At 46.9% G+C, this 12,731-nt stretch overlaps 1 protein-coding gene across 1 annotated transcript in view; it reads right to left on the reverse strand.

The window, feature by feature from the left end:
* The window catches only part of RAPGEF5 (Rap guanine nucleotide exchange factor 5), a 499,799-nt gene that overhangs the window by 255,470 nt on the left and 231,598 nt on the right, over positions 1-12,731 (reverse strand). Inside the window, exon 7 of the mRNA XM_063921784.1 lies at positions 10,224-10,272. Coding sequence (XP_063777854.1) covers positions 10,224-10,272 — 49 coding nt within the window. The remainder of the gene's footprint in view (positions 1-10,223; positions 10,273-12,731) is intronic.

Below are 12,731 nucleotides of genomic sequence, written 5' to 3' on the forward strand. Positions count from 1 at the left end.
GCTTAAACTACAGAGCGACCAGCACATGAAAAAGAATACTATTACTTCAGCATTCATGAATATACATAATGTAATACCCAATGTATATATAAATATATCTATCTATATATATATATATATATATATATATATATATACACACACACACACATATATATACACACACATCAAAGGCGCGCAGCGCTACCGCTGCTAAATGGCGGGGGTATCGTATAAGGTATCAGGGCTTGTAAAAAACAACGATCCACTAACATGCTGCCCAGGGCGCTCCCCCCCAGCGCCCTGCACCCTTGTCACCACCATCGGCGTATGGGAACAATGGTGCGCAGTGTGGCCGTCGGTATCTGGCGGGGGTATCGGAAACGGTGCCCAGGCACCTCACATGTACATATGCCAGCTGTAATTCAACTTACAGTAACTTGCTGCCCAGGGCGCCGCCCCCCCCCTCTAGCGCCCTGCACCCTGTGAGTGCCGTTGGTGTGTGGGAGATTGGAGCGCAGCGCGACCGCTGCGTGTTACCTCCGTTACTGAAGTCTTCTGCCATCACTGAAGTCTTCTTTTCTTCTAATACTCACCCGGCTTCTTTCTTCTGGCTTCTGTGAGGGGGTTGACGGCGCGGCTCCGGGAACAAGCAGCTAGGCGCACCAAGTGATCGAACCCTCTGGAGCTATTGGTGTCCAGTAGCCTAAGAAGCAGAGCCCTTAACTAAGCAGAAGTAGGTCTGACTTCTCTCCCCTCACTCCCACGATGCAGGGAGCCTGTAGCCAGCAGATCTCCCTGAAAATAAAAAACCTAACAAAAGTCTTTCTAGAGAAACTCTGTAGAGCTCCCCTAGTGTGCATCCAGTCACTCCTGGGCACAAAGTCTAACTGAGGTCTGGAGGAGGGGCATAGAGGGAGGAGCCAGTTCACACCCAGTTTAAGTCTTTATAGTGTGCCCAAGCTCCTGCGGATCCGTCTATACCCCATGGTCCTTTTGGAGTCCCCAGCATCCTCTAGGACGTAAAAGAGAAACATAAATAAACCTAATTTTCATGTGTCGAACCAATACCTATTCCATACTGAAGTTCATCTCAGGATAGCGCCAGAAGCAAAGGAGGACTGAAAAATGTTTCTGAATAGAGCTAGTTAGCTAGAACATATATTGTGCCTACAAGATCAGTATAATATCCCGGCTGTCGGGATCTCGCCGGTCAGGAGACCTATGCCGGGATCCCGACGGCTGGAATACCAGCAGGCGAACGCAGCGTGTCCCCTCACGGGCTCGCTACGCTCGCCACTCTTCAGGCCCCGTGGCGACACAGGGTTATATTCCCCCTCGGGTGGTGTCGGTATTTTGGTCGGCAGTATTTCACCAGGGTGTCGGGATTCCGGCATTGGCCTCCTGACAGCTGAGATCCCAACAACCGGCAAATTGACCCGTGCCTGTGCTATATTTTTAAGTATTTTTTTTAAAAGTTTTTTATTTAACATCTTTTTGCTACAAATAGCAGTGGTTACTTCTCTGGATAGCGCTCCCAGTGGCAGCTGTAAATGGAATTTATAACAGTTAACATGATTTTATTAACCTCTCTAGTGCTATGGACGAGTGGGGCTCTTCCTCAGCATATACTTCACAAGTGCTAAGGATGAATCCTATTCATCCTCCATATTCAGGAAATTCAAAGGAGGAAGAAAAAAAACCCTAGGTATTAGCACAATCCCACTACCACTAATTGCTGATGGGGAATGTGTGGTAGGTTTGTGAAGGCAGAATAATATTGATTTTATTGCTCCAGTCAGTAATGAGGTCAGTGAGGGATTCAGGCTTATGTCTCTGCATTACAGAAAATAAGGGATGGGAGAGAGGAAGAGGTACCTGTAGCTCAAGAGAGGAGAGGGCCTGTGTTCAGTCTCCAAAGGAGCTCCACCCCTCTCCCTGCCACATGTACAATAACACCTTATACTACAGAAACACTAGTAGAGCCAGGGGATGAGTAAGGGTATTTAAAGCAACTAATATCCACCACTGCGGCACCTACACAGTCGGGAGCACCACTATCTGAAAGAACAAAGCGCTTCTGTCAAGTGACACGCTCCTTAGTAGTTATTGTCTGGTGATCTCCAATCTATAACATCCTGTAATACAGAGAGCATTAAAAAGTCCAGAGATTGGGGGATCTAATGCCCAGAACATCACACATCGTTGTATCAGTAAACTCAGTCTTCTTAGGCTACCATATAATACTTACAATTTTATTCAACCTAGTAATAAAAAATTACAGGGTACACTTGCATCTAGTGATCAGCTTTGTGTCGTATTCCAGGGCAAGGAAAATATATAAATTGTCTGGTGTGCCATCCTCCTGTCACCAGTAGTCACTATTACCATACTTGTTTCCCTGATCAGTCAGACAAGTGGCTGGGGTAATGATACTGTTAAACCCCACCCACTTCAAATACAACCTGTCACAATCTATTTACAAGGGTGGGCGGTGCTTATTATGTGATTTGTGTCCTGACTCAGCCCACCTTGTGGTAGTTATGCGCTCCATTATATACAAACATATAGAGCCTGATTCAATTAGCTGCGGTAATTTACCACACGGGGAAAAGGGTGGTAGTCTCTGGCGTAATTACAGCCTCTTTTTCTCACGCAGTAAATTTTTCATCAACATGCATTAACCCATACGTTCCGGGATAAATACTCAGGCTATGCGTTAATGCATTTGCTGGACCCGCGGTAAGGGCTCTTAGCGTGGATTTCTGCTCGAGTCTCCCTTAGGTTTGAACAGAAGTGCAACCATAGGCCTTATTGCAGGCTGTAATTGAATAGCTCCGGCAGACCAATTACTGCAGCTAATTGAATCCGAACCATAATCTTTATGTTGACGTAAAATGGAAAAGATTATCAATACATAGTGGTTGAAGCCATTTTGCTGTCGTACATAATATTCAGCCAAGCAATTTAGTAGGAATTAGTGACATCACTGAGACATTACATTTTTACTTCATAGCAATTTCATGTTCTGCATTCTGATAAATATTAAAATAGCTGCCTCCACTGCATGCAGTTTACTGTATGTAGCGAAACACTGTAATAAGGTGTACTTTGCTCTTCTTGCCGAAGGTGGCGCCGATGCTACTTAATTACCGTGAATTAGCTTCTACGAGGAAGGGAGCGATAATCTTGACCAGGGAAAAGCAGTGGATGTGGTCAATTTAGATTTTGCAAAAGCCTTCGATACAGTGCCTCACGAGAGACTGATCATCAAATTTAGGGAACTTGACCTAGGAAAATAAGATTTTACTCACCGGTAAATCTATTTCTCGTAGTCCGTAGTGGATGCTGGGGCTCCGTAAGGACCATGGGGAATAGCGGCTCCGCAGGAGACTGGGCACAACTAAAGAAAGCTTTAGGACTACCTGGTGTGCACTGGCTCCTCCCACTATGACCCTCCTCCAGACCTCAGTTAGGATACTGTGCCCGGAAGAGCTGACACAATAGGAAAAGGATTTTGAATCCCGGGTAAGACTCATACCAGCCACACCAATCACACCGTATAACTCGTGATATTATACCCAGTTAACAGTATGAAATATAACTGAGCCTCACTACAGATGGCTCATAACAATAACCCTTTAGTTAGGCAATAACTATATACAAGTATTGCAGACAATCCGCACTTGGGATGGGCGCCCAGCATCCACTACGGACTACGAGAAATAGATTTACCGGTGAGTAAAATCTTATTTTCTCTGACGTCCTAAGTGGATGCTGGGACTCCGTAAGGACCATGGGGATTATACCAAAGCTCCCAAACGGGCGGGAGAGTGCGGATGACTCTGCAGCACCGAATAGGCAAACTCTAGGTCCTCCTCAGCCAGGGTGTCAAACTTGTAGAATTTAGCAAATGTATTTGACCCCGACCAAGTAGCTGCTCGGCAAAGTTGTAGAGCCGAGACCCCTCGGGCAGCCGCCCAAGAAGAGCCCACCTTCCTCGTGGAATGGGCTTTCACTGATTTAGGATGCGGCAGTCCAGCCGCAGGATGTGCAAGCTGAATCGTACCACAGATCCAGCGAGCAATAGTCTGCTTTGAAGCAGGAGCACCCAGCTTGTTGGGTGCATACAGGATAAATAGCGAGTCAGTTTTCCTGACTCCAGCCGTCCTGGAAACATATATTTTCAGGGCCCTGACTACGTCCAGTAACTTGGAGTCCTCCAAGTCCCACGTAGCCGCAGGCACCACAATAGGTTGGTTCACATGAAAAGCTGATACCACCTTAGGAAGGAATTGGGAACGAGTCCTCAATTCCGCCCTATCCATATGAAAATCAGATAAGGGCTTTTGCATGACAAAGCCGCCAATTCTGATACACGCCTGGCCGACGCCAAGGCCAACAGCATGACCACTTTCCACGTGAGGTATTTTAGCTCTACGGATTTAAGTGGCTCAACCCAATGCGACTTCAGGAAATCCAACACCACGTTGAGATCCCACGGTGCCACTAGAGGCACAAACGGGGGCTGAATATGCAGCACTCCCTTAACAAAAGTCTGAACTTCAGGCAGTGAAGCCAGTTCTTTTTGGAAGAAAATGTACAGAGCCGAAATCTGGACCTTAATGGAACCCAATTTTAGGCCCGTAGTCACTCCTGACTGTAGGAAGTGCAGAAATCGACCCAGTTGAAATTCCTCCGTTGGGGCCTTCCTGGCCTCACACTAAGCAACATATTTTTGCCATATGTGGTGATAATATTTTGCGATCACATCTTTCCTAGCCTTAATCAGCGTAGGAATGACTTCCTCCGGAATGCCTTTTTCCTTTAGGATCCGGTGTTCAACCGCCATGCCGTCAAACACAGCCGTGGTAAGCCTTGGAACAGGCAGGGGCCCTGCTGCAGCAGGTCCTGTCTGAGCGGCAGAGGCCATGGGTCCTCTGAGATCATTTCTTGAAGTTCTGGGTACCAAGCTCTTCTTGGCCAATCCGGAACCACGAGTATAGTTCTTACTCCTCTCCTTCTTAGTATTCTCAGTACCTTGGGTATGAGAGGCAAAGGAAGGAACACATACACCGACTGGTACACCCACGGTGTTACCAGAGCGTCCACAGCTATCGCCTGAGGGTCCCTTGACCTGGCGCAATATCTTTTTAGCTTTTTGTTGAGGCGGGACGCCGTCATGTCCACCTGTGGCCTTTCCCAATGGTGTACAATCATTTTGAAGACTTCTGGATGAAGTCCCCACTCTCCCGGGAGGAGGTCGTGCCTGCTGAGAAAGTCTGCTTCCCAGTTGTCCACTCCGGGAATGAACACTGCTGACAGTGCTAACACATGATTTTCCGCCCATCGGAAAATCCTTGTGGCTTCTGCCATCACCATCCTGCTTCTTGTGCCGCCCTGCTGGTTTACATGGGCGACCGCCGTGATGTTGTCTGACTGGATCAGCACCGGCTGGTGTTGAAGCAGGGGTCTAGCCTGACTTAGGGCATTGTGAATGGCCCTTAGTCCCAGAATATCTATGTGTAGGGAAGTCTCCTGACTTGACCACAGCCCCTGGAAGTTTCTTCCCTGTGTGACTGCCCCCCAGCCTCGAAGGCTGGCATCCGTGGTCACCAGGACCCAGTCCTGTATGCCGAATCTGCGGCCCTCTAGAAGATGAGCACTCTGCAGCCACCACAACAGCGACACCCTGGCCCTTGGAGACAGGGTTATCAGCCGATGCATCTGAAGATGCGACCCGGACCACTTGTCCAACAGATCCCACTGGAAGATCCTTGCATGGAACCTGCCGAATGGAATTTCTTCGTAAGAAGCTACCATCTTTCCCAGGACTCGCGTGCATTGATGCACCGACACCTGTATTTGTATTAGGAGGTCTCTGACTAGAGATGACAACTCCTTGGCCTTCTCCTCCGGGAGAAACCCTTTTTCCTGTTCTGTGTCCAGAACCATACCCAGGAACAGTAGACGCGTCGTAGGAACCAGCTGCGACTTTGGACTATTCAGAATCCAGCCGTGCTGTTGTAGCACTTCCCGAGATAGTGCTACTCCGACGAACAACTGCTCCCTGGACCTCGCCTTTATAAGGAGATCGTCCAAGTACGGGATAATTATAACTCCCTTTTATCGAAGGAGTATCATCATTTCGGCCATTACCTTGGTAAATACCCTCGGTGCCGGGGACAGACCAACGGCAACGTCTGGAATTGGTAATGACAGTCCTGTACCACAATTTTGAGGTACTCCTGGTGAGGAGGGTAAATGGGGACATGCAGGTAAGCATCCTTGATGTCCAGTGATACCATGTAATCCCCTTCGTCCAGGCTTGCAATAACCGCCCTGAGCGATTCCATTTTGAACTTGAACCTTCGTATATAAGTGTTCAAGTTTTAGAATGGGTCTCACCGAACCGTCTGGTTTCGGTACCACAAACATTGTGGAATAGTAACCCCGGCCTTGTTGAAGGAGGGGTACCTTGATTATCACCTGCTGGAATTACAGCTTGTGAATTGCCGCCAGTACTACCTCTCCTCGAGGGCAGCAGGCAAGGCTGATTTGAGGTAACGGCGAGGGGGAGTCGCCTCGAACTCCAGCTTGTATCCCTGTGATACTACTTGCAGAACCCAGGGATCCACCTGTGAGCGAGCCCACTGGTCGCTGAAGTTCCCGAGACGCGCCCCCACCGCACCTGGCTCCACCTGTGGAGCCCCAGCGTCATGCGGTGGACTCAGAGGAAGCGGGGGAAGATTTTTGATCCTGGGAACTGGCTGTCTGGTGCAGCTTTTTCCCTCTTCCCTTGTCTCTGTGCAGAAAGGTAGCGCCTTTGACCCGCTTGCTTTTCTGAAGCCGAAAGGACTGTACCTTTATAATACGGTGCTTTCTTAGGCTGTGAGGAAACTTGAGGTAAAAAAAAATTTTCCCAGCAGTTGCTGTGGATACGAGGTCCCAGAGACCATCCCCAAACAATTCCTCACCCTTATAAGGCAGAATCTTCATGTGCCTTCTAAAGTCAGCATCGCCTGTCCACTGCCGGGTCCCTAATACCCTCCTGGCAGAATGGACATTGCATTAATCCTGGATGCCAGCCGGCAAATATCCCTCTGTGCATCCCTCATATATAAGACGACGTCTTTAATATGCTCTATGGTTAGCAAATAGTATCCCTGTCCTGACAGGGTAATAGACCACGCTGCAGCAGCACTATTCATGCTGAGGCAATTGCAGGTCTCAGTATAATACCTGAGTGTGTATATACAGACTTCAGGATAGCCTCCTGCTTTTTATCAGCAGGCTCCTTCAAAGTGGCCGTATTCTAAGACGGCAGTGCCACCTTTTTTGACAAACGTGTGAGCGTCTTATCCACCCTAGGGGATATCTCCCAACGTGACCTATCCTCTGGCGGGAAAGGGTACGCCATCAGTAACTTTTTAGAAATGACCAGTTTCTTATTGGGGGAACCCACGCTTCTTCACACACTTCATTCACTCATCTGATGGGGGAACAAAACACTGTCTGCTTTTTCTCCCCAAACATAAAACCCCTTTTTTGTGGTACCTGGGTTAATGTCAGAAATGTGTAACACATTTTTTATTGCCGAAATCATGCAACGGATGTTCCTAGTGGATTGTGTATATGTCTCAACCTCGTCGACACTGGAGTCATACTCCGTGTCGACATCTGTGTCTGCCATCTGAGGTAGCGGGCGTTTTTGAGCCCCTGATGGCCTTTGAGACGCCTGGGCAGGCGCGGGCTGAGAAGCCGGCTGTCCCACAGCTGTTACGTCATCCAGCCTTTTATGTAAGGAGTTGACACTGTCGGTTACCTTCCACCTATCCATCCACTCTGGTGTCGGCCCCCCAGGGGGCGACATCACATTTATTGGCATCTGCTCCGCCTCCACATAACCTTCCTCCTCAAACATGTCGACACAGCCGTACCGACACACCGCACACACACAGGGAATGCTCTGACTGAGGACAGGACCCCACAAAGTCCTTTGGGGAGACAGAGAGAGAGTATGCCAGCACACACCAGAGCTATATATAATGCAGGGATTAACACTATAACTGAGTGATTTTTTCCCAATAGCTGCTTGTATACACAATATTGCGCCTAAATTTAGTGCCCCCCCTCTCTTTTTAACCCCTTTGAGCCTGAAAACTACAGGGGAGAGCCTGGGGAGCTGTCTTCCAGCTGCACTGTGAAGAAAAATTGGCGCCAGTGTGCTGAGGGAGATAGCCCCGCCCCTTTTTCGGCGGACTTCTCCCGCTTTTTTATGGATCTCTGGCAGGGGTATTTTACACATATATAGCCTATATGACTATATATTGTGTAGATTTGCCAGCCAAGGTGTTTAATATTGCTGCTCAGGGCGCCCCCCCCAGCGCCCTGCACCCATCAGTGACCGGAGTGTGAGGTGTGCATGAGGAGCAATGGCGCACAGCTGCAGTGCTGTGCGCTACCTTGTTGAAGACCGAAGTCTTCTGCCGCCGATTTTCAGGACCATCTTCATGCTTCTGGCTCTGTAAGGGGGACGGCGGCGCGGCTCCGGGACCGAACGATCGAGGTCGGGTCCTGTGTTCGATCCCTCTGGAGCTAATGGTGTCCAGTAGCCTAAGAAGCCCAAACTATCTCCAGTCAGGTAGGTTCGCTTCTTCTCCCCTTAGTCCCTCGTAGTAGTGAGTCTGTTGCCAGCAGATCTCACTGAAAATAAAAAAACTAAAATATACTTTCTTTTCTAGGAGCTCAGGAGAGCCCCTAGTGTGCATCCAGCTCAGCCGGGCACAAGATTCTAACTGAGGTCTGGAGGAGGGTCATAGTGGGAGGAGCCAGTGCACACCAGGTAGTCCTAAAGCTTTCTTTAGTTGTGCCCAGTCTCCTGCGGAGCCGCTATTCCCCATGGTCCTTACGGAGTCCCAGCATCCACTTAGGACGTCAGAGAAATACTGTTTGTACATGGATAGGTAACTGGCTGGGTAACAGGGTACAACGAGTAGTGGTCAATGGGATGTTCTCCAGCTGGGCACCAGTAATCAGCGGTATACTGCAAGGGTCCGTACTTGGCCCACTACTGTTCAATATATTTATTAATGACCTAGGAATAGGCCTGGGAAGCACAGTATCAATCTTTGCAGATGATGCTAAACTGTGTAAGGTAATTAATTCAGAAATAGATGTGGAGTCTCTACAGAATGACTTATTTAAATTTGAGTCCTGGGCATCTAAATGGGGAATGAGGTTCAATACTGAAAAATGCAAAGTTATGCGTTTTGGGATTAAAAACAAACTTGCATCCTATTCACTTAATGGGGAAAATATAGGGGTAACAGTAGTAGAAAAAGATTTGGGGGTGCTCACAGATAATAGGCTCAATAACAGTACACAGTGTCAAAATGCAGCAAAGAAGGTAATTAAAGTCCTTGTTGCATAAAACGGGGTATTGAAACAAGGGATGAGGATGTAATCCTGCCGCTGTACAAATCATTGGTACGTCCGCACCTGGAATATTGTGTTCAATTCTGGGCACCATATTATAAAAAGGATATTGGGGAACTCGAAAGAGTTCAAAGGCGCGCTACTAAACTGATTAAAGGGTTAGAGACACTGGAGTATGAGAAAAAGCTAACTAGGTTAAATATGTATACACTAGAAAAGAGGCGTCTAAGAGGAGATATTATTAATATCTTCAAATATGTAAAGGGTCATTACAAGGAGTTAACAGGGGATTTGTTTATTAATAGAACTCTGTATAGGACACGTGAGCACTCGCTGAGGTTAGAGGAGAGAAAATTCTGTACAAACGTAGGAAAGGGTTCTTCACCGTAAGGGAAATAAGGATTTGGAACTCCCTACCGGAGAAGGTAATAGTGGCAGACTCTGTAAATGCATTTAAAAACAGATTGGACAGCTTTCTAGCTGAAAAAAGTATCCAAGGCTATAGCATTTCATCTATTGACATTAGGTATCTGGGAGTTGTACGAAATATAGTTGACAATTGGTACGAAACCATTACTTCAGCTGGTGCATTATAACGTGCACAGCTTAATACAGAATACAGGTTGAACCCGATGGGCATTTTGCCTCTTTTCAACCTCATCAACTATGTAATTCAGTGAACAAATCCAACATAGGTAGAGTTGGGAATAAGAATTTGAAAATACATGATTGAAAGTGCACAGTAATACTGCGTATACCATCAGACACAAAAGTAATTTATGTGCCACTGATCCATTCATGCTTACCGGATTTTCTTGCTTTCAGGGCTATAACAGCTGCAAGCTCTCGCTGTACCTGTGAGATGAAAAAGAGGTAAGAAAGTTAAGAAAGGTCCTTATGTGTAAAACTGTGCATAGCCAAATGAAACTCATTTCTGCAGGCTACCTTACTTTATTCGGCAAATAGTAAGTCTGTGTTGACATTAGCATTATGGATGTCGCTCAAAATAATTAAAATCAAATAGCGAGATAAATTTTTCATTAGAAAGGCAGGGGTTGACATATTAATAAGTGATAAACCACCCAGGTAAGTCATAGCCTAGATATTATCACTTTTCAAAAGACCACTAATACACAGTGGTCAAAATATGAATGTACCGTATCTCTGGCCAAATATGTCCTTGAGCTGTAATTGCTATAAACATCCTAGTGACATTTGGTGGACCCCTTCATTTTAAGTAAAGCATTCGTTACCTCTAATACCAAGAAATAAAGACACGCAGACTTGAATTTGGCAGAAAAATTGCTAGCTATTTATTTGACCCTAACCATAGCAAACCTGTAAATGAAAACTTTGTTAAGATGCCAAATCAGCCGGCATATGGTGGCAGAAAAAAGAACGGCTCTATTAAACTGACGCTAACCTTAAAATGCTAAAATCAAAACCATCCTAATTTAATTACAAACTATCAAAACGGTAATAGGGGCTAGCTCAACCCCCACAGTGACTTCCCACCCTGCTGGGTGCCCATTCCGCTGCTTCCCGGTCGGGTGGTCGAGCGGCCAATAAGTCGATGGAGGTGAGTGCACCTAAACCAAATCAAACTGTAAATCACTACAGCTTACCATACAACTACAAAACTGCCGTTCTTTTCCGCCAATAAATAGCCAACGATAAAACCAGCCAACAATTCAATGCCAAGGCACTCCGTGCCAGAACCTCTACCAACAGGGCGGGAAGGCAATTTCACTAGCAAGAGAGAGACAAAATGGCCTATCCTTCCCTATATATACTATCCCTCCCCTTTTCCAAAGGGCTGTACTTTCCTTCCAGCTAGGTCCACCCCTCACAAGATGTTTAACTCATTCCTTTCCAATGCTGTCAATTCTCTCTCCTAAACATCCTAGTGACATTTGGTGGACCCCTTCATTTTAAGTAAAGCATTCGTTACCTCTAATACCAATAAATAAAGACACGGAGACTTGAATTTGGCAGAAAAATTGCTAGCTATTTATTTGACCCTAACCATAGCAAACCTGTAAATGAAAACTTTGTTAAGATGCCGAATCAGCCGGCATATGGTGGCAGAAAAAAGAACGGCTCTATTAAACTGACGCTAACCTTAAAATGCTAAAATCAAAACCATCCTAATTTAATTACAAACTATCAAAACGCTAATAGGTGCTAGCTCAACCCCCACAGTGACTTCCCACCCTGATGGGTGCCCATTCCGCTGCCTCCCGGTCGGGTGGTCGAGCGGCCAATAAGTCGATGGAGGTGAGTGCACCTAAACCAAATCAAACTGTAAATCACTACAGCTTACCATACAACTACAAAACTGCCGTTCTTTTCCGCCAACAGCGAAAGACTCCTCCCCAGAGACTTCGCACCGCCACCATAACCTCACCCTAACTCCTGCAACACTAGGAACAGATCCTCCAGGAAAAACATCATCCCCTCATTGGATAGATGCACATCATCAGGCCGAAAAAGGTGACTGTCTCGGAACCGAATCCTAGGGTGGCGAACTACTTTGCCTCCGTGGGACAGCACCCACTTCGCCACCGCCCCATTCACCTTCTTTCTGGCCTCATCCATAACGTGACCGTCCTTCACACCTCGCCAAACCAACCTTGGCACCATCAGGGAAAATACCAATACACAATTGGTCCATGCTGCGGCCACCCTTGCCAGATCCTGTATCATGGCACACCGTAGCTCCAAAGAAGTCCCCTTCCCAAGGTCGTTGCCACCTAGATGGACAACCAGTACCTTGGGGACTCCATGCTTGCTGGCCTGACTGACTAGTCTATTCCTCAGATCATTCCACATCATTCCTCGCCAACCAAGCCATCTAATTCCCTGAGCCCTAGGAAACCGCTGAGCCCCCTCCGAGGCCAAGAACTTTGCTGCCCAAAAGACATACGAGTGACCCACCACCCAAACGGGCAAGCCATCAGCAAACCAACCTGAAGAGGAGGAAAAAGGGGTAAAATTGGTTACTCGATATCTATGCCACTGTTTGTCATTGCGTTAACCTGAAGGATCTGCCAAACAGAAAAAAATTTTGCTACCGAATATTGCAGCAGTCACGGCCTAGCCGATCTGCAGGAGCTTCTAGCCAATTTGAAGCACTTTGAACAAGAACACACAAATGGGAAAGATTAAAACAAAATTTAAGAAAATAAACAGGGGGGGGGGTTAAAAAATGGGGTAAAACATTTAAGAACTCATCTGGATGTGAAAGCGTAAAGACCTGCTGAGGGACTCTGATTAGAACAGATCAGCCGAATTGTGGATTAGAATTTAGTCCG

Source organism: Pseudophryne corroboree, chromosome 5, assembly GCF_028390025.1.
Source record: "Pseudophryne corroboree isolate aPseCor3 chromosome 5, aPseCor3.hap2, whole genome shotgun sequence".
In the NCBI taxonomy this organism is placed as follows: Eukaryota; Metazoa; Chordata; class Amphibia; order Anura; family Myobatrachidae; genus Pseudophryne; species Pseudophryne corroboree.